Source organism: Lissotriton helveticus, chromosome 9, assembly GCF_964261635.1.
Source record: "Lissotriton helveticus chromosome 9, aLisHel1.1, whole genome shotgun sequence".
Lineage (NCBI taxonomy): Eukaryota > Metazoa > Chordata > Amphibia > Caudata > Salamandridae > Lissotriton > Lissotriton helveticus.
This window is the reverse complement of record NC_136070.1, coordinates 148,492,754-148,514,193: the sequence shown is the minus strand read 5'-3', so window position 1 is coordinate 148,514,193 and position 21,440 is coordinate 148,492,754. Positions and strand designations below refer to the sequence as shown.

The 21,440-nt window shown below is 43.2% G+C and overlaps 1 protein-coding gene across 4 annotated transcripts in view; it reads left to right on the top strand.

The window, feature by feature from the left end:
• MIDEAS (mitotic deacetylase associated SANT domain protein) overlaps nucleotides 1-21,440 on the top strand; it is a 733,716-nt gene that overhangs the window by 670,100 nt on the left and 42,176 nt on the right. For all 4 annotated transcript variants that reach the window (XM_078659668.1, XM_078659669.1, XM_078659670.1 and 1 more), the window contains 2 exons: nucleotides 5,114-5,202; nucleotides 7,943-8,095. In XM_078659668.1, the coding sequence (XP_078515794.1) occupies nucleotides 5,114-5,202; nucleotides 7,943-8,095 (242 nt within the window). The remainder of the gene's footprint in view (nucleotides 1-5,113; nucleotides 5,203-7,942; nucleotides 8,096-21,440) is intronic.

Here is a 21,440-nt window from a genome sequence, read left to right as displayed (position 1 = left end):
GAGAAGATCAAATAATCTGCATAAGAGTGCCGCATAAAAAGGCCTTTTTGATTCCTTTGGAATGTTCACGCACTCCTGAGGAAGTCCTAGATGGCCATATTGAAGGAGCTCAGGAGCCATGCTGTCAAGTTCAGCGAGGGAAGGCGGAGGAGATGGATTCTCCCGTTCTGCTAGGATAGGAGATGAAGTCTCCTGTGGTCATTCTGGGAGGTGTGTGTAACAGGTCCGGATACCACCACAGTTGTGGCCAGTCCGTAGCTGTCCGAATCATCCTCCATCTGGAGCGGTACAGTTTGGTTATGACTTTGAGGATTAGAGGAAGCGGTGGAAAAGCGTACAAAAAGGTCTCTGACCAACAATCAAAGGGGCATTTCCTCTTATCCCCGGCCTGTGATATCTTGAGGCGAAGCCTAGGCATTTTTAGTTGGCGTTGTCTGTGAAGAGATCTATACGCAGCTGGCTCCATTCTCTGAAAAGTTCTGCCACTACTTCGTCATGCAGCACCCAATCTTGATGCTCAACAAAATGACGGCTCAGGGCATCTGCTTGATTGTTTTGCTCCCCTTGCAGGTGGACTGTTGTAATGGTGAGGCGCCTGGGTAGGAGCCAATGCCAAATCGCCTGAGCCTCTAGGGTTAGGGGGCGAGAACGGGTACCTTTCTTGTTCAGGTAGTAAATTGTTTTGTCCATCTGAATCAACAAGTATCTGGTGTGACTGGAGGGATAGAATACCATGAGTGCTAGATGTACAGCTGTTGGTTCCAGCATATTGATGTGATATCCTTGCTCCTTGGTTGACTGTAGACCATGCGTTTGAAAAGGACCCATGTGGGCCCCCCACCCCTGGAGCGACACATCCGTGAACAATCTCTATGTTGGCCGCCAGGATGTTCTTGAGCCGAGTCCACCATGGAAAGGAAACTCGTGCTGACTGGGAGAGACTGCTCTTGTCCCATTGAGCTGTACATTGGTCCCATTTGGCTTCCAGATCCTGCGGGCATTGGGGACTAGGAAGCTGCACAATGCTATCGACCCCAAGAGAGGCAACTTGTCTGACTGTCAGCTGCACTTTAGAGTGATAAACTATATTCTCTCCTCCGAAGGATACACTCTTCCTAACTTGGAGTCCAGTGTTGCCACAAGACAGTGAATCCTTTTCGTCGGCTGAGACCGACTTGTCAAAATTGACTTGGAGACCCAGCCGTTGAAGCAAGGTTATACATGTCCGATAATGCTCTAGAGCGAGCTGCGGAGAAGCACTCTTTAGCCCAAATAAGTGTAGACAAACAGCCCTTGGTGACATAAGAAAGCTGCTCCCATAGCCATGCATTTGGTGAAGACTTTAGCCCGAAAGTTAACACTTTGATTTGGTGATGCTTGGCCCCTACCATGAAGCGTAGAAACTTACGATGTGCTGGGTTGATTGTAACGTGGAAATACGCATCCTGTAAGTTTATTGAGCACATGCAGTCTCCCTGGTGCAGGTGAGGATAAGTTTGGTGGAGAGCTAGCATGCGAAATGTTTCTTTGCGGATGCACTTGTTCAAGAGGTGTAGGTCCAAGATTGGCCTGAACTCTGGTTTGGAACCTTCCTTTCATACCAGAAAATACAGAGAGTATGCTCCCTTTCTTTGAAACGGAGGAACTTCCTCTATTGTGGGCTTTTGGAAGCAACTGCTTATTGTTTTGCTGGGGTCTTTCTAGATGTGGATGACTGGCGCAGAGCTCCCTGGCCACGTATAGAGTGGTGACCCTGGTACTGCGCTCGGGGTTGATGTTGCCGCTGAGACCATTGAGGGGCTTGAACCCTCAGATAAGGCCTGCGATCGTATGGCCTCTATCTGCAACGGAAATCTTTTTCTTCTGCTGGCCTACTGCTTTCGGGGTGTCGAGTTCCGACCTTCATTTTGGCTATTTCGTTGTCCATATGGGACCTTCAGAGAAAGTGACCATTAAATGGCAGATTCAGGATGCGTTGTTGCACTTCTGGCTTAAGTGCCGTGAGCTGAAGCCAAGAGAAGCGTCTATCGCATATAAATGCACTGCCAGGGTTGCACCATCCGCTGCCGCACTTATCATTTTATTAGCCACCAGGCCTCCTTCCTGAAGAACCTCCTCAAAATCCAGCTGATCTTCTTTGGGGAGCTTGTCCTTGAATATTTCCAAGGCGTCCCATAAAGACTCAAGAGGGCAGTTGTGCTGACCACTTTTAGAAAGTAAGCCAAGGTACCACAAACTTTCCTGCCCCAGGAATCCTGGGATCTGTTTTCCTAATCTGGAGGAACGGTCGATGAAGACTCCACTGAATGGGTTTTCTTTGCCGCTGTAATGAGCACTGAATCTGGAGGAGGATCTGTCCTCAAAAACCGTGGATCTTGCTCCGGTGCCTTGTATTTTTTTTTAAATCCTAGCAGGAGCTGACTTAAGGAATACTGGAGTGAGAAAGGTGTCCTTTACCGGCTGAATGAATCCAGGACCCAAGGGCAGCAAAGGTCTTGATGATGACCTCTGGTACAGAGTTTACAAATAATCAGTGATGTTGTCAGAGCTGTAGGCATGTCTGTGTTCAACTTATGAGCTCCTCTAGCCAATACCTTGTGGATGGTGTTAATATCAACTGGTGAGACTCTTGAAGGAGGGCTGTCAGTCCATGTAGTCCCTGTTTGACGAGTGCATGGAAGAGGACCATGTGGGAGACCGATGCCAAAGCGATGTACGACGCCTATTTGTTGGTGTTGCTGTTCGTGGTCTGCTGGCTGGAGGACTTGTAGCATGCGCCTGCTCGTGTCCTCTAGGACCAGTTGTCTGAGAAACGTTTACAGCTTGCACAAGCTGAGCTAGAGGTGAATGATGTAGTGGACTGCAGTAGTCCTAAGACTGATCCACTTGCCCAGTTGCTGTGTTTTGCCAGTGACGCACTGGTAGCAACCATCTAGGAGAGAGGTGCACAGAACTTTCAGAGGGGGTAGCTCTCTGATCACTTATCTTCTTCTTCATGTCCTGTTGTGCCTCTTTTCGTGCCCCCCTGTCAAGAGAAGGAGGGCAAGAGCCGCTCAGCACTGAAGACCTTGTTGAAGATCTTTTCCTTGACTGTGAGCGTTGTGGCGATTGAGCCGACGTCGAGATGATGGACTGGCCTCTAGACGCCGAGTGTTTCTGCACTACTGGAGACGTGTGGGAAAATGCTTTGTCGATCCAGACCTTTGCGAGTGCCTCGATGTTGAGCATCGTTGCGCCATAATCTGCGGCCCGGCATGGGCTGACGTGGAGCGTTGTTGGAATGACGTCGATGGAGCCTTGTGCCTCGAAGTCGGAGGTGGTCGTGATGTCACGGACGGCGATTGGTGTCTCGACATTGCACACCTGGCAGGCGAAGCCGCAGGACATGGTCATCTCAACGTCGATTCCTCTGCGAGCCTACGGTGATGGGGTGTTTCGATGTTGAACGTCATTGGGCAGACGCCAACATAGATTCCTGTCTCGACGTTGATCGTAGCCTTACTTGTGCTGGCGATGAACGCCGGTGATGGGACGACGTAGATCTTGCCGAAGCTGCAACCATTGTTCGCGGTCGTAATGTCGGCAGTGATACCTCTGAAGCCAGTCTGCTTTTCTTCACTGTTTTGAACGCCGATGTAGAACAGATGGGAATCTTACTTCTAGAAGTAGTTCTGGTTCTCCTTCTCTTCTGCTTCACAAGGTGATCTTCCTCTTGATTTAGCAGATTTATGTCTCTCCAAGAAACCATATAGATGAATCCTTTCTCTGTCCTTGAGAGTGTGCCTGGATAACTTTTTACAATGATGGAAACTCTCAGGAATATGTGTCTCTGGAATTCACAGAATGAATACACACAGCATGGGTGTCTGTTTTAGCCTTCATCCCACAGGAAGAGCAAGGATCGCATAAGGAAGGCACTTTTGACAGAAAAAAGTGCTAAATTCTGTCAGCAAATGATAGTTTCTCACTCTAACAGATAAAAGATGTTGAGTGAAAGCGAGAACTACCAAAAAATGATACATTGCTTAACAAAAAACCAAGAGCTCAAACTCCAGGGTCCTGACTGAAGGAGCCAGAAAGAAAAACTGACCTGTAACCCCTGAGGCATAATGGGAGGCAGGGGGGGCCATGGCTCCCTTAAAGGCACAGTGCCAGTTTTTTCATTTTTTGTTTTATTGTGTGTTCCAATGCAGCCTGTTGGCTAACAGTGCTTTGACTATTACATTGCAGTTTGTGCTGTTCAATAAAGAGAGTACGAGTGTCTTTGCTTTCCTGGTTTTTCTTCCTATAGGTGTATGTGGGAGGATTAAAAAACAAACAGATATGTTAATTTATACAAATGCAATTTATAGAAGCATTGTCTAGCCTTGTTTGTTTCAGACTGCATTTTTTCTTAATTGCGGATATTTTTTTATATATATATATACATTTTTTTGATGTAATTCAGTTGTAAACTATACCACCGTTTCAACAACTTGAGGGCTTAGAGCATTACTTGAGGTGGTGTTTCCCCTACATATCGTCACTGGCTGACGTTGTTTAGACTTTTCACTTTAAATTTGCATTTTCATTCCCGGGGGCACAGCAGCAGGATATATCTGTTTGTATGTGTGACAACTATTCAATCCAAAGCACCGTCCATTTATTTTTGTTTTGCCCATTTTATCAAGATCCAAGACACCGTTCTTTGGTGCCATTGCTGCGCAAGTCCAATGTTCGACGGCATAAGGATGCTTCAATATTTATGCAGTCTTAAGGCTCACCTGAAATCTGTTCGGCAGTCTTAAACTTTGAGAATTATTTGAAAATTGGGTATTGTTTATAATTTTGTACTAGATGACATTTTTAATCCTTATCTTTCCATTTTATGTGTGCTTTTACATGGTCTTTTGTTGAATAACGTTTACTTTGACTGTCTGCCTGGCATTTACTTTGCCTCTTGCATCTGATTAGAGTCACATTGAATAGACTCTGGGATCTAATTCAAAGTGATTAGGATCAAGTAAATTGTTTACATTCTATTGGAAGGTGTAAGTGTTTGGCATTTACAATTTACTCACTTTTAAAGTTTGACCACTGGGGTTCAGTTCTGACATTTGTTGCCTTTTTCCAGGGTCAGACAGGTGGACCACCACAGAGAAGAAGCTTTTCAACAAAGGCATTGCAATCTACAAAAAAGACTTCCTCTTGGTGCAGAAACTAGTAAGTTGCTGAAAAGATTTCTTTTTCTGAATTGTTCCACACTTGGACATTGTTTCTGTTTTTCTTTGATGATTACCAGGACATATAGGATGTAGTCAACTTACTCACTGCCCGTTATGCAGACTGACATGCAGGGAGGCAGCAAGGGACTGTCACTTACATCTGCCTTGGGCACGTTTCTGTACGGTGCTCCAGCTATGGTTCAGGGTATTCTGTTTCCATCGTTCACCTCCAGGTGTTTTTTGGCCTGCCTTTTTTCTGTTTGCCTTCTGGGGTTCAGAGGAGAGCTACTCTTCTGATGGACTCTTGTTCTTTTCTGATGGTGTGTCCTATCATCTCCATCTTTTTCTCATAAGAATGGTGTTCATTCTCTTTTGCTTGCATCTGGTGAGTAGTTCCTGGTTTGATATGGGTTGTAGCCAGAAACCACACAAGATATTTATCTGGTTACTGGTGTGAAAGGTTGACAGTTTGGGGATGTTGCTTTTTGTCATCCGTCATCATTCTAAAACACACGAGTGGACAGAACTCCACTCTGGTAAAGTCTCAGCTTCGTGTTGGTGCTGTACTGAGATGAATCAACATGTCCAGAATCATTTAGGTATTCCTGGCCAAGTTCAATCTGCTCTTGATGCTGCTGTCTACCCCTCCATCATGCCTGATAGTACTGCCTAGGAAGGTGAACTCTTCAGTCAAATCTAGTTCATCTCCCTCTTGATTGATGAAGGGTTTGGGATGTTCAGTGAATGACTTCTGATTTCTTAGTGGTGGTGATCTGGCCCACTTGCTATGCATAGATGTTGTGCGGGTGTCCGCTTAGTTCAGGTTCTCCCATGTGGAGAATGAGTTCCATCTGATGCCTCCGGCTCTATCTCCAGCTGTGGATTGAATCTCCCAGTCGATGTCTAGGTTTAAGAGCAAAATTGACAGGCATCCCTGTCTCACCCCGGCCTTGACTGTGAAGCTATACTCACTATCTCCCACCTGGCAGCTAACATTATCAGAGAAGCTTTGATGAGGATAACGATCTGCTGTGGCATGTCCTAGGCTCTCCTTATAGGCCAGAGGCTGTAACTATGGATGCTTTCAAAAGCTTTCTCAGAATCAATTAAATGAATGTATAGTTGTCTCTGCCACTGTGTGCTCTGCTCTATGACGTTGTGTGGAGTAAGGATCTGACCATCACACCCTCAGCCCTTGCGGTACCCAGCCTGTCCTTTTCTTAATTGCTTGTCCACTGTATCAGAAATGTTCTGTATAAAGATTTTTGCCAGGATTTTTACCCAGGATTTACAATAGGGTGAATCCACGCCAGTTGTTACAATTGGTTAATGCTCCCTTCTTTGGAATCTTGATGATGATGCCTTAGTTCCAGTCATCTGGTATTTTCTTTCCCTCCCAAATTGATGTAAGAAATGGTTGGAAGATCTTGGCTGATGTTTCAGGATGTGCCTTAAACATTTCTGCCAGAGTGAGCCACAAGCGCATATTATAGAGAAACCATACCTTCAAGTGCATAAAGATAGGATAGTGTTGAGAACGAATCCTAAATAAATCAGCTTTAATGTTAATCAAACTATAAGACTGCGTGTGTCCAAAACCCAAAGAAACCAACAGAAAGGGCACAACACCCACTAGATGTCAAGAGCTCCATCATGTACTACAAATAGACGAAAGGACATGAGAAAGGCACAGCAGTCATTTGTGGCAGTTGCACCAGGCCCATGTTTTAAAGGACAGCTGGTATCAAAGGCTTCTATAGCCCTGTGTATAGTGCAAACAATCTAGTTATGTTATTCAACAGCAGGTAAAGCGCTTCAATTGAAACCTAGAGCACATTCAATATGGAAGAAAGGGACTAGACTGGCTTATGTGGGCAACATTACATTAAAGGGCATTTACATAGTGACAATGTTGTCCTCCACAGACACACCTTTATTAACCATTATTATGCAGATATTTAAACAAGGAAGGAGACACACGTGGAACAATCAGTGTTGTAATATATATTCAGAGCCACCCATACTTTACACACTCTTTAAATGGAGGGAGCCAGGATACACTATGTGGAAAGCATGTGAATTGAAAAGGCGCTAGCGCTGCATAAGCACCTGATGACCTGCCTGTAATTATAGTTTTGCACCGTGAAACTCTTTGAGATTCACTACCATACCCCTTCCCCATTGAAGGAGGCAGGAATACAAAGGACACCAGCTCAAACAGAGGCTACATTAGGGCGAAAAAAGAATCTGAAGGTAGAGGCAACACAGTGGGAGCATTGTGGGCTTCCGCTTGATGTCCAGTCTCCGCCGATAGTTAACGTCCAAAAAGAAGATTTTTTTTTATTACTAAGTCAAGATTTCCGGACCCAACCACTAGATGGTGGAGTAAGGCAAGGTAACTGAATGTAGAAGAGTTCCTTGCTACAAAACTTATTACAGGTAAGTAAGCAGTTTCCTGTGATCCATGGTTCTTGTGAGTGTGCAATGATTAAAAGAAGGGTGGCGAAAAGAGTCACACGTGTGATGGGTGTAATTCGAAGGACTTGGGTGAGATGGTCTAAAGGTGTGACCCATTGTGTGGTCAAACTCATCCCGAGTGATTTAATAGAACTAATTCTTGAGCTTATTTAAAACATCGGAAAACAGACTAACATGATCTATGCTTTATCTTCAGTGGCTTCTGCGACCTCGCTGAGAATGCACTGGAGTTACTTTGTTCTTTTGTTCTTGAACACTAGATAAAAACGAAAACCGTGGCACAGTGTGTGGAGTTTTACTACACCTACAAAAAACAGGTGAAAATTGGCCGGAATGGAGCACTAATATTTGGTGATGTTGAACCGGTTGCCAATGAGAGGACAACGTTCGAAGAAGCGGAAATCGATAACAAGGTAACTCCGATATACATTCTGAATCCAAACCTAAATCTTTAGCTGTGCATTTTTAAATGATTGAGGGTTGTGTTTAAGCCACAGATTTTAAGTCTTTGTTCAGAATGCTGGCATACTGGGCGACTGCTGGGATTTCAGCTTTTGAAGGTGAATTTTCAAGTGTAGCTGTGAAAGGCTTTCATTGGGGTTTGTGCCCCTAAAACACAAATATTGAAGACACACGTTTTTAAAATTTGTTTTGAATTAATGGAAAAACACGTTGCCTTTGCAGCCTTGCCATGTTTCATGTGCTTGTTGATATTGACAGTGTTCACCCAAATAGGTTTAGGACTTAAGATAGTGAAAAATCGCTTTTATTATTGATTACTCAAGTTGATCCCAAAATTCCCAGAATGCCTGTGTTGCAACATGATTGTAAACACTTTATTTAAGTTGGTTATGAATGTAATCTATCACAAGCCTTTTGAAATATATCTGTTTTTCATTTCCTTAACATGATGGTTTTGATTTCCACTTGAAACTGTACCTGAACTGGTACATAAAAAGTGAAGATTTTTCTAGCTGCGTTTGAAGATACAATTTTTTTATTTATTATTATTTTTTAGCTGTGGTAATATCGATTTGACCACATTGCATCTCCCTGGCACGATAGACCCTATGTTAGACTCTGATCTGAAACTGAACACAAAAGCTGAGAGCATCATTTTGTGGAAAATATTGTACCACACAAGAAACCCTTCCTATGTGTGTGAGTTAAATGGTCAATTTTGCAGCATTAATCCTTTTCTGGATTCACATCCTGTTCATTATCCGGCCATCGAGTGGTTGGGTCTGGAATTGTCTTTTTTTTTTTCACAGAGCACTTCTCGGCAATATATCTTCCCAAGTGTAGATGTTCGCCTTTCTTCAGTAATTATAATACACATTTGTAAAGCGCAAACAATCAACCGTAAGGGTCTCCAGGCGCTGAGGGCCGTCGGTAAGATTAAGCAAGATATTGCCCAGAGTCACATGGTGCTGGGCTAATCTGGCGCCGGGAATCGAACCGTGATCCCCAGATTCCAGCGTCAGTCGCCCTGGCCGCAGCGCCACACCTCTCCCCCCTGGAGAGACACTTAAGAAAGGAATGTTTTGAAGCCTATAAGTAGGTTATATCGGCTAATAGTTTCAGATTGCATTTAAAAAAGTGAAATAAATACGGGAAAAAAAGGAAAAATAACTGAAATTACATTTTTTGACTATGTAAATCTCAAAAGCGACCACCATCAAAAATGGCATTGTTCCATGTCCAGATCAAGGACTTCAAGACAAGGTACAGTATCCACATGCTAACAGCCGAGAGCTGGGTCGATGTCGAAGAGGAGGCGACGTTTGAAGTCGAGACATAGTAGTATGAGGTTGAAGGATGCCAAGACATTGAGACCAACAAGAAGTTTGACGTAGAGAAGTCCGTCAATGTTGAGACACTTCAGAACTGTGAAGAGAGTCAGAAAATAGACGTTTACCATCCACCTGACTCTGAATGCTCCAGGGTATATTTTCCATAGTCGCCCATCTTACTTCTGGACTCTCCTACGCTTCTGCCACCTGCTCCAGCACCTCTTTCACCTTCTTCGCCAGCACTGCTTCCAAAACCACAGACACCTGTGGAACCGCCGCTGCCTACAAGGCCTTCTGCTTTTCCTCGAAGATCAAGGTCTTATTCCAGATCTTGTCATCAGTCAAGCGCACAAGCGCATTTGAGACATCCCCATCGCTGTGGACACTTCTCCTTCACAACAATTTTCTTTTCACACGCATTACCACAATCATGCGTCCAGGCCCCAGTCTAGAACATGCTCAAGTTACAGATCTCCCTATTCTAATATTTCCTCCAGTTGCCACTCTTCAAATAGCAAAAATTCCAATCGAATGTTGGCACATGGCCCTAATGTGTATGGGATGGAATCGTAAACTAACTGGGGAAACACTGCTGTGATACAGCTCCTGGCTTAGGGAGGTCTACCAATTACATGGGTCAGAGCATGTGATGCCATTGTGATGTCTAAATTTGGGTATGTTTGGGAACATAACCACATTCTATCCTTCCAGAAATGAATGACAGAATACTAATTACATAAATCACAGTTCTATCTTGAGCTTGCAACTAAGACATGCTCTGGATGCCTATAAGGGCCAGCTGAACCCTATCCCAAAGTTCAACCCATTGGAGTCTAAGATCACCATGGAACGTCTAGGGGAGAAAGGCATATCATTCCTGTACAAAACCTTTGTAATTAACATCCCTGACCCCATGTGAAAACTGAAGTGGAAATGGGATCTGAGGGGCATTAGAAGACGAGGACTGGCTAGAAAGTAAGATGGCAGCAAGAACGCTGGTGATACCAGCCGTCTGAGGCTTATCCAGTTAAAAAAGTTTCACAGAATATATTATACCCCCAACAGGTTATGGAAAGAGAAATTAGTCCAAATTGGCTCGAATGTAAGACAGCCAGAGGCTCATTTATTCATGCGATCTCAATATGTCACGCCATTGAGGCTTATTGGACAAAAACATGCTGGATGATGTGGCGGGCTTCCATTTTGAATGTATTCCACGGATAGCCATATTGGAGATGTTCCCAGATTGGAAAGGCCTGCAGGGACAGAAACTGCTCATCGGGATGGGGTGTATGATAAACAGAAGAGATGTTGCCATACACTGGAGATCCCCACCGACCCCCTCCTTGATGGACTGGCTGCAAGGAATGGATTACTACTCAATAGCAGAATTATCAGTGCATAAAGTGAGGGGATACTCACTGAAACGTTCTAAAGTGTGGGCCAGATGGTGAGATCGATTCGGTATCAGCAGACCCTGCCAACTAACTGGTAGCCAATGTGGGGTGGGATGAGTAGATTTGGTGGGGTGGGGAAGATGGAGGGAGGTCTGCAGTGGACAAAGTACCATGGGTGGGACAGCTGTAATTCAGTGCAGGGTACCTCAAAAACAGGAAATGTTGTCCTGTATTAAAATTTCAATAAACAGATTAAAAAAAATAAGAGTCCAGTTTTTAACATCTGATAACTGTTTTTTACTAGGCATTGATCATTAAGAGTTCCCCAGCTACATGATTGGTTTACTGAAACGTTTGGTATCCAACATCTTGTCTTAATACCTCTGTACTGTTGCCAGTCCTAGATTTATTATGACATGAACCCAGAGGGCACCTTAGTGCCCTGAAAAACATACAACTATCTAGTGTGCTGGCTGGCTGCTATCGTCCCACCTGCCACCAGGGACAAGTTTTGGACCCCTGCAAGTGAGTTTGCGCTCTCTGAGGCTAGGAACAATGCCTGCTCCAGAGGAAGGCGTCCACACCTCCTCTAGCAGGATGGCTAGTGACATAGCATATCAAGGCCAGGGTATTCAAAGCCCTTAACAAATCCACAAAAAGGGGGCCCAAGGGAAAATATTTATAGACCTACCACATTTAAATCCCCATAAACCTATTAATCACAATACTCATAAAATGTGGTGGTCTTTTTCAAACAAGAGAACAGAATAATCTTTATACCGCTACCCCAGGAGGAGCGCGAGTTGCTGCCCCGAGGTACCGACGGATAGAGCGGGGCCTCACATATACACACTCTAGTGGGATGTCGAGAGAGGTGAGGCTCATTTACAAACAAGCTATGATGTGAACAAAACCATCACACTTGTTTCAATGAAGTTACAACTGAATACCAAGTATGTAATAAAGTTGTAGATAATAATGCAGTGACATTTGAAATACAAGGTCCTGACGAAAGCCAGAGGAATACCCTCGCTCTATGGCTGAAACATGTTGACCATGTGGACAGTCAAAAGGTCATAACTGTCCCTCACTTTGGTTTTTACTTCGGGAGACTCTATCAATCTAGTATTGCATAGCCGATCTGGAGTCTATCTGATTTTATTTACACATTTCTCACTATATGCACTGCTTTCTTTAAATATAAAACTCACAAAATATCTTTTTCCCATCGTGCTTCTTTCTTCTTGCATACCACAATAGGATACAACTAAAGTCAGTGTCTTTCTCGATCAATCTAGAGCGAGCACTACTTAGTTGTTTTTGCTAACACCCAGATGATGACACTGGGCACGCTTTTCTGTGCAATGATGGGATACCAAAAGATCCTAGAGTGGGTATGATTGTTCCTTCTTTTGTTTTCATGCCTTACCTTTTTTCCTATTTGATAGTTGCTTTTGCTAACTACAGTGCCTTTGTTTCTACGTTCTCGTAAGTGTCCAGAGAGACTTAGGGCGTACATAGCGGTATAAAGATTATTCTGTTCTCTTGTTTGAAAAAGACCACCACATTTTATGAGTATGGTATTCAAAGCCCTTGCCACCTTTGATATGCGGCCCGACTTCCCCCAGACCTGGGAGATGCCGACCCGTGCTCTGAGGCCCAGGTGGCAAATTAGGTCTGCAGTTGGCGTGTTGCACCACCTGGCTGGTCACACCTCTAAGGTGGGCTACCTGATGTGCTCTGGTGGAGTTAGGAACTCTGGGGCGGGGCTGTGCCCACTCACCGCAGGAAGTGGTGATATAGGGGGTGTAGTGACCCCAGAGGTAAGTAGCCCATTGGCTACTACCCTTGACTCCCCTTAATGGCCTTAAATTTAGTATTTAAGAGCCCCCTCTGACACCAGGATCTCAGATTTGTCTGCCTAAAAAGGACAAAGAAGAGCTGAAGATGTGAGAACTGTTAAGCAGCATCGACCTTGGCGCAAAACCCTGCACAACTGCTGCTCTCTTGATTCTCATCGAAACACTCATCCAGAAGTGGAACAGCCACCCCAAACCCTTGGAGGACTGCCCAGCACTTCCTCAACCCCACAGTATCTCCCTTGTAGTGGAGGAGCCACTCCCATGTATCAGCAGGCACTGACCTTTCTGTTGACACCCGGGCCCACTGAGGGAGCAGTACCCCAGCAGGAGGTCTTCATATGCTGCAGGAGGTCTTCATATGCTCCAGGAGGTCAACTCCATCTCCCTGACAAGTTTGAAGACGCCTGGACTCCCAGGAGCCGCCCTGCAGTAATACCCAAGGTACCAGAGCCAGTGTCAAGCACCAAGGGTTGTTTGTGTTCACTCAGAACACCACTGTCACCAAAACTTACCTGCACATCGAGGGACTCTGAGAGAGGCCAGCTCCACACCGAGTGTGGCCCTGCTGCGTTTCTTTTCCCTCTTCTGCAGGAACACCGAGATTCATGAAAGCCTCTAACTCACCGACCTGTCGGACAAAACAGATCTTCACCTGAGCTCCCCAGCCTGGGCTCACGTAAACCAACAGTGTATCTGTGGTTCTGAGACCCTCAAGAAACGAGCCCCCTCTAGGTTCTGCCAGACTGATCCCTCAGGCCCCTCTTGCAGCCTTTTTCTTACAGGTACTTTTACCATTGGCTTTAAAGGGTAGTGTTCGAGTCTACCAGCGCATAAAGCACCTCTGCACCCGGACACCCCCTGGCAGGTAAACTGAACTCTGGATGCTTTTTTGGACCTTGGCCCTTACTTACCTTAAGTCCAGAAGAACAGTCCTGTAAGTCCTCTAAGTGTCTTTGCAGTGAATGTTTCTCCCATAGGATAACATAACCGCTTTCGAGGCTCATGGCTCAAATCTGACAGCTGTCATTTTCTATTGTTTTTACTGTCAGATTTGATACCGTCTAAAGTACTTACCTGATTCCTATAATCTTGCTGTCTAAAACTTTATAAAAATACATGTTATTTTCTAAATTGGTATGGAGTTTATTGTGTGTCATTTATTGACTGTGTACAACAAATGCTAAACACTACCCTCTGATAAGCCTAAACTGATTGCCCACTCTGCCAAAAAAGAGAGCATTTGGAAGTAATAATTTAAGGCCCTGTAAGCCAATAAGGGTCACTTAGACTTTCTACATAGTATACCTCATTTTAGTATGCTACATAAAGAGCCAGCCTCCTACATCTGCCCACTGAAATAGAAAAACACAAAAGGACCTTTTCCGATTCCTCATTAAAATGTGCTGACCCATTGAGGGAACTACTGGAATAGCCCAGGGAAATTCATTGTCACAGAAGCAAGCCTGATCCATCGGTATTCCATACTTTCCTATTCCCTAGAATCCTTTCTAAATACGATTTTCCACCACAGAACTTTATCCTATGCGATAGGTCCACATCCGTTGAAATGTTGTCAGCAGTACATATGAGAGTAGATCAAGATTCTGAATGTGCCATTTTAATTCAAAATTTTAACTGTTCATTTTCAACACTTCTAATTGCATCACTTCAAAATTAAAATGTTGGATTAAAAATAATTATTGGATGCGTTACTGGGAAAAGGGCTGTTTTTTTCTTTTTTTCTTTTCTTCGGAAAGGTAGGATAAAAACAACTTAAACTCCAACACAATTAGAATATGTGTAGCGCTAAATGTGTGTAGTAACGGTTTGAACGTTAGCCTCCAAAACCTTAACCCCATAACACAAACCATTCAACGTTCATGCTGCGTTCCAACTCCTTAACAAGATACCTAAACAGTATACTCCTAACCCTTAACTTTATCCCAGTACCTCAACTCCAGACAATTAACATAACTCTATACCTTTAATGTCATACTTTTACTCCAAACGACAAACCCATACTTCCATATCAAGCCCCTAAACCCATAGCCAATACCCCTAACTTTTAACTCCTAAACCTTAACCAATATATGGGTACCACTGTATTCAAAACCCTTTTCACATTGTCCTTACTGAAATATGTTTTGGGAACAAATACTTTAGGAAGTGTTTCCTTTTGTATGTGAATTCAAAGTACTGCAAGTCAAGGACATTTAGATCTTGGCATTTTGTGAGGAAGGCACAGGGCAGGAGAGAACCTGACACCGCACCACAGTGAACATGAAGATTTGTGCATGTGGAAACATATCAAAATAGTACCATTTTGGATGATGCTCAGATAATTGAGGAAGAAGGCAAAGGCATAGAGGAATTGTGAAGAAGTTGTAATGTGCTAGAGAATGGACTGGAGTAGAGGGCACAGCAGAGAGAAGGAAAGAAAGTGATAATTAACACCGGATGGTGGGGTACAGTGGTATGGGGGAAGAGACTAGTTAAAGGGACCAGTGGAGAAGAGAGAAAAGGGGAAGTGGAAAGAAGCCGTGAATATGTTTGTGAGCACGGAGCGGAAATGGGAGGAATTAGGAAAGCCATAAGTAAGAGAAAGAATACACACGAGAGAATAGAGGAATTTGAAAGAAAAATGGAGCAGAAAGGACTGTTACAACCATATCCTTTTTTCTGCAAGTCCTATACTGAAATGCCACTTTTTCAGTGTCTGTACAACTCCTCCACTTAAACCCAGATACAAATGTCATTACTCAGATATGCATTCTAATGAGATCTTTGCAAACTCCCTGATAACCGTTGCAAACTACACATTAGCAAAAGACAGTCACTCCCATCAATCACTCACCACACTTTCAGTCGCACAATTACTCCCCCCCCCCCCCCCCCTTCGAGCAGGGAGTCTCACCTTTTCTGAAGGCAGAGATTCTCTTGAAATGATTTGTGCCTGCCTCCATGAAGCATTAATGAGAATGAGGCCTAATTCCCATAATCTTCACCAAGAAAATTCGCCGCAGCTGGTCCTCTTCCCGCCCCCTCCTGCTATTTAGAGACAGCCCCAGAGGCGCTAGCGGGGACGCGTGCGGGGCTAAGCCCGGGCAAAGGGCGGGCCCTCTGAGGCCTGAAGAGGCCTGAAGAGACTGGACTGGGCACTAGATGCTGGTGCTCTTGGGACTTGGACTCTTGATAGCCAGGTACTGTCAATGACAATTTTTGTTATATATATTTAGGACAAGGGCGTGGGCGCTGAGTGTTGTAGCTTTGTTGTTTTGTTTCGATATTATTATTCATTTTAACTATTTGCAATATTGTTTCAGAATCTGTATAATTTTAAGCTACCAAAATGTATAAGGAGAAATTAGATAAAGGGCCTATGGATAATTATCTAATTCAAAAAATTACTCAGATTAATTCTAATAGACGTGCCTCTCTTGGCCAGGCGAATATTTCTCTGACCCAGGAGGAGGCGCTCCTAATTGATATATCTTCGCCTAAAAAACCTCCTATTTCCTGTGGTAAAGTAGTTACTGCGACAGCACAGGTCCATGCTATAAAATTTTCCGATTATCCAGATATCGCGGAAAAACAAAATCATACCCCACCTGCAAGAATATTCAAAAAGGCAAAAACACGAAAGAGAAGGGGGAAGCAAACGCACAAAGTACAAGTACCTAAAAAAAGCACACAAGTGGTTAATATGATAAATAAAAGTACTTGTGTGGTCTATACAGTGTCAGCCCCAACGGTATCGCATATACATAGCAGTGTGGAAGAAATTAGGTCATCCAACCTAGGAGACAGGGAGGATAAAGTTGGAGTATCAGATTATTCCACAACTGAGATCTCCATTTCAACAACTCCTGTCAGTTTGAAACCACACCACATGAGTCTATGTAGTACCTATGTTGATGAAGGGCTATCAGACTCCCCCAGATTTTCCCCTGCACCACTTACTAATTTAACCCACATGTCACCGCCAAAAACTATTACTAATATTACTAAAAAAAGAGGGGGATGTCCCATGACGACTAGGGAAGCTAAACTACAGAAGAGGAGTTTGACTCCAGTAGTGACTGATGCGGCTACCTTACCATCCTTCCCAATATTACCTCAAACGATAACTGATTCTTGTTCTTGGGGTGAGACTGGTTTATTAGTAAAACTAGAAAGTTTGTTAAAAGGCTAATTCAGCCCCTGTTGGAAAAAATTAATTTGTGTAATACCAGATTTGATCAGCTAGATAAAAAAGTAGGGAAAAATACGCAATTACTAGCTGATCTGATACAGGGGGTGAATTTCATGAAATCTAGTGGTTTATCCGTCCCAATGACGACTGCTCCCAAACTAGCACCACCTTGCCCAGTCCCCTCTACAAAAATTGCCCAAGAAGGGATAAAATTGACTGCCCCTATACCAAAAAGCGTTCCACCTGTATCTCTGTTAAAAAAGAAGCCTGACAATAAACCTGTGAGTACAGTAGGCGGCCAAGGCGGGGAAAAAATGCTGGTAGAAGAAAGACCACAGATACTCCAATCTAAGGCCATTAAGGAGAATGGTACAGCAAATCCTTATAACAGAAAACGGTACCAACAGAGAACTGTTGACCTACCGCCTGAAGCTGCCCCTTACACAATAGTCATGGCAGGTGTCCCCGAGTTACTTATGGACGCTAGGGAAGATCACCATGCATTAAGAAACAAAGTAATACACTGGCTATACAATAATAGACCCCTGCCAGCGCATATCAATGGAGAAATCCTGACTGTGAGGCGATCAGTGTGGGTGGGTTCTAGACCCAAAGATAAGAAAGGGGATGTGATCATTGTAAATTTCAAAGACCATAGAGCGGTCCGCCATATAGGAGATTGGTATGAGTCAAAAGGCAGCGACTCTATCACTACTCACTATCTTAGTTACTTTTATCCGTATTGCCCAGGGCAAAACCCTGGAGATAGGGATAGAGTAAGGCATCCTGTAGATTGGTTTTCCTCAAACCAATGTGGATATGGTATGATTCCATTATCCCAAACTGGGAGACAGTTTGGTATTAATCGGAGGCATTTTCATCCAACAACGCCTGGATTAGATTATAGGAATAATAACCTTTTCTGGGAGAATAGAGATTTTTCCCGTCCAGCCTATAATCTACCAACCTACAATAGATTCGATGTATTTTCGGGCCTTGATTATGTCGATTGACAAAAAAAGGCTGCCGATCGGACAAACACTCAGAGTCTAGAAGAGGTGGCTGTTCCTAAAAAGAACCTCATAAAGTCCACCTTAGTGGAGGGATGTCAAACAATTCTATCTTCAGAATGGACCCTAAATATAAATTTTGGTGACGTTGATGGGCCTCCTTCTAATATTGTCATCACCCAGAAGGTAGAGGATGGGGATAACAGTGGAAGAGTAAGTCCCCCATGTAAGGAGACAGCTTGTGATACCCCCTAGAAGAGGAAGTAAGTAACAAAAAAGGGAATTCCTGTACATTCCTATCCTGGAATGTAGCAGGCTTAAAGAATAAGATAAATAATCCATCCTGGGAGATAATCCTAAATGAGCGGGATGTCGTGGTCCTTCAAGAAACTTGGACCACGGAACCGGTGTATTTAAGCGGGTACAGAACCTTCTTCACTTCAGCTGAGGGGGGTCAACATGGACGTGCGAAGGGAGGCCTAATAACACTTCTTTCTAATAAGCTTAAATACGAGAAAGTATGTTTTAAATCCAATTCAAATTATTACCAACTAATACCCATAAGCATAAAGGGAATTATTGTAATTTTGATTAATTTCTACAATAATATCCCGAAAGATGAAATATCGAATACCTTAAGAACACTTAGGGAAAATATACAACATGAAATAGATAAATCAAATAAGGAAATGGTAATTTTATGGGGGGGAGATTTTAACTGTCCACTCTGTACAAAGGGAAAAAAGGGGATTTGTGGCCTAATGTTAGAACAAGATATAAACCTAACACACTTTGATCATTCCTTGATCGGGGATTTACTTAATGAACTAAAATTTATGTATGATTTGGGTTTTGTAAATGAAATAGCTCAGAACCCTACTCCTTTTCAACCTACATTTAAGAGCAGAGGAGCCATGTCCACTATTGATTTTATTCTTGTATCAAATAGTTATAGGATCAATAGTTTAGAGATTTTAGAGTTACCCCTAAGTGATCATTTGCCCTTATCATTAGAGGTTGAGAATCCTTTTTATGAACATTCTGAACATACTCTCACCCCATATATTGCCTCTGATTTGATTCTGGGAAGGCAAAATGGGTATACACTAAAATGGGGCAAGGTCACGCCAGAAATGTTTCTTGCAAAGCTGTTAAATACCTGTTCAGATAGTTTCTCTATTTGCCTAGGGGAGACGTCTTGCTCTAATCAGATCTTAGAGCATTTTGATAGAATAGCTCTCGAAATTAAGAAAAGTCTGTGGGTGGAGCTAAAAAATAAGGCTAGGCATACTAAAAGCTGGTTTGATACCGCTTGTACCAGGGCATTAAGTGACTTGAAATATGCTATCCATAGGTCTCCCCGGGATCACTTAGCAATAAGAGGGTTAAGGAAAACCTATAACAAGGCCCTGAAAAATAGGAAAAATGCCATAAAAAAGGAGGCCCTTGAGGCACTCTGCGAGGCTGCACAGTCTAAGGATGCATCTGCTTTTTGGAGGGCAGTTAACACCCCCTTCCTCTTTGATAGTCATAAGGCTCGTATAGAGACAGCGATTACCGAAGAGGAATGGGTGGAACACTTTTCAACTTTATATAGCTCGCAGGATGCTCCTTACTCTACAAATGTTTTTAAATTTGTGAACGGTGCAATGGGTGAGGAAAAGTTGGTGATATCCCTGGAGGAAGTTTTAATCGGGTTGAAAGCAACGAAGGGTGGCAAGGCTGCTGGCCCAGACGGGATCCCTGCAGATTTATATAAAGCAAACATAGAGATTTGGGGTCCCATGTTGGTACAGCTTTTTAATGCCGCTCTTGCAAATGGTCTGCATTCATCCTGGTTTACCTCGATAATTGTGCCGATTTACAAGAAGGGTGAGACAAAATTGTGCTTGTTATAGGCCAATCTCCCTTCTTGATTCATCTGTAAAAATTATCGGTAGAATAGTTTGGCAAGACTCCAGAACTGGGCAGAGGAAAATGAAATGAGCGACCTACAGTACGGTTTCCAGAAAGGTATGGGTACCGCGAAACAATGTTTAAATTTAATGATTATCCAACAAAAATATACAAGGGTTAAAGGGGAACGGTTATATCTTATGTTCGTTGATTTGTCTTCGGCATTTGATTGTGTATCGCATACTAAATTGTGGGATATTTTGAAAGGGCTAGGCGTCGATGATGCCATAATTAGCTTCCTGAGAGATTTATACTCAGGTGCCACAGCATCAGTTCGATACGGCCGTGGGGGAGAATGTACTAGAAGATTTGGAGTGGGACGCGGAGTATGCCAGGGTTGTGTTCTGGCCCCGTTTCTATTTCTTCTTTACATTAATGGACTTGAACATCGTCTCCTGCAGGAGTGCAGGGATGTGCCTAGAGTGGGGAAGAGGTTGATTCCTGCGCTCATGTACGCGGACGATGCCGTTCTAATGGCTCGAACCCCCTTGGCCTTACAGAAATTGTTATTATTCTTTGAAAAGTTCATGTCGAGCTTAGACCTGAAAATTAACTGTGGTAAAACATACTCCATGAACTGCGGTACAAAATCTGGAAAAAAGTTGAAAAGTATGTTTTTAAATAACGTTCCTTTGGAAAATGTTTTGTTTTTCCCCTATTTGGGTATTTTGTTTCATGAACGGGGGGGATGGTTAAGTGCTATAAAGGCTAGAACTCTTTTGTTCCAAAAAAACTATAATGGCCCTTAAGACTTTTTTGAAAAAGTTGGGAAATAAACCAATAAAGGAAATCTTGACCATATACAATGCCACATGTACATCCGTAGCCCTTTATGGTGCGGGACTTTGGGGCTTTTCTAATATTGACCCATTACAAATTGTTGAAAACAAATTTATGCGGGATGTTTTAGCTGTACCGCAGAGTGTTCCAACTTATATTTGTCATATGGAGCTGGGTCAACCCCACGTATCAGATTTAATTAGAATACAGCCCATTCTCTTGTGGCACAGGGTATGGACTACTAATGAATGCGTAGTTAATCGGGCTGTGATACAGGATATATTGAATATGGAAAATACGGGCAATTTCGAATGGCTAGCATACATTAAGCAATTTATGTCTGATATTGGACACTGCGAATATTATGAGGATCCATCATCTATGGGAACTATACCCAGAAGATCTTTGAAAAAACTGAGTTTGGAATACCTCAAGGATAAAAGAAGAGCAGAAGCCAGTAAAAATACAGTTGCTTCGCATAATTTAATATTGACTGGAGTAAAAGTACAGCCCTATTTGACCCTGTTGATGTCAAATTATGATCGATTTCTTTTAACCCGCTTTAGATTGAATCTTGTTTTTAGACTTCTGTCCTTCCCAAAAATGAACTTATGGTCGCAAAATTTATCAACCTGACCCTGTGATGATGCCTCGTCCCAATCCGATATTCACATTTTATTCTTTTGTAAATTTTATATTACTCCTCGCCGAAAATTCTTAATCCCCTTTCTTAAAGACATGAATTTAAACAGATGCCGTTTAGCTTTC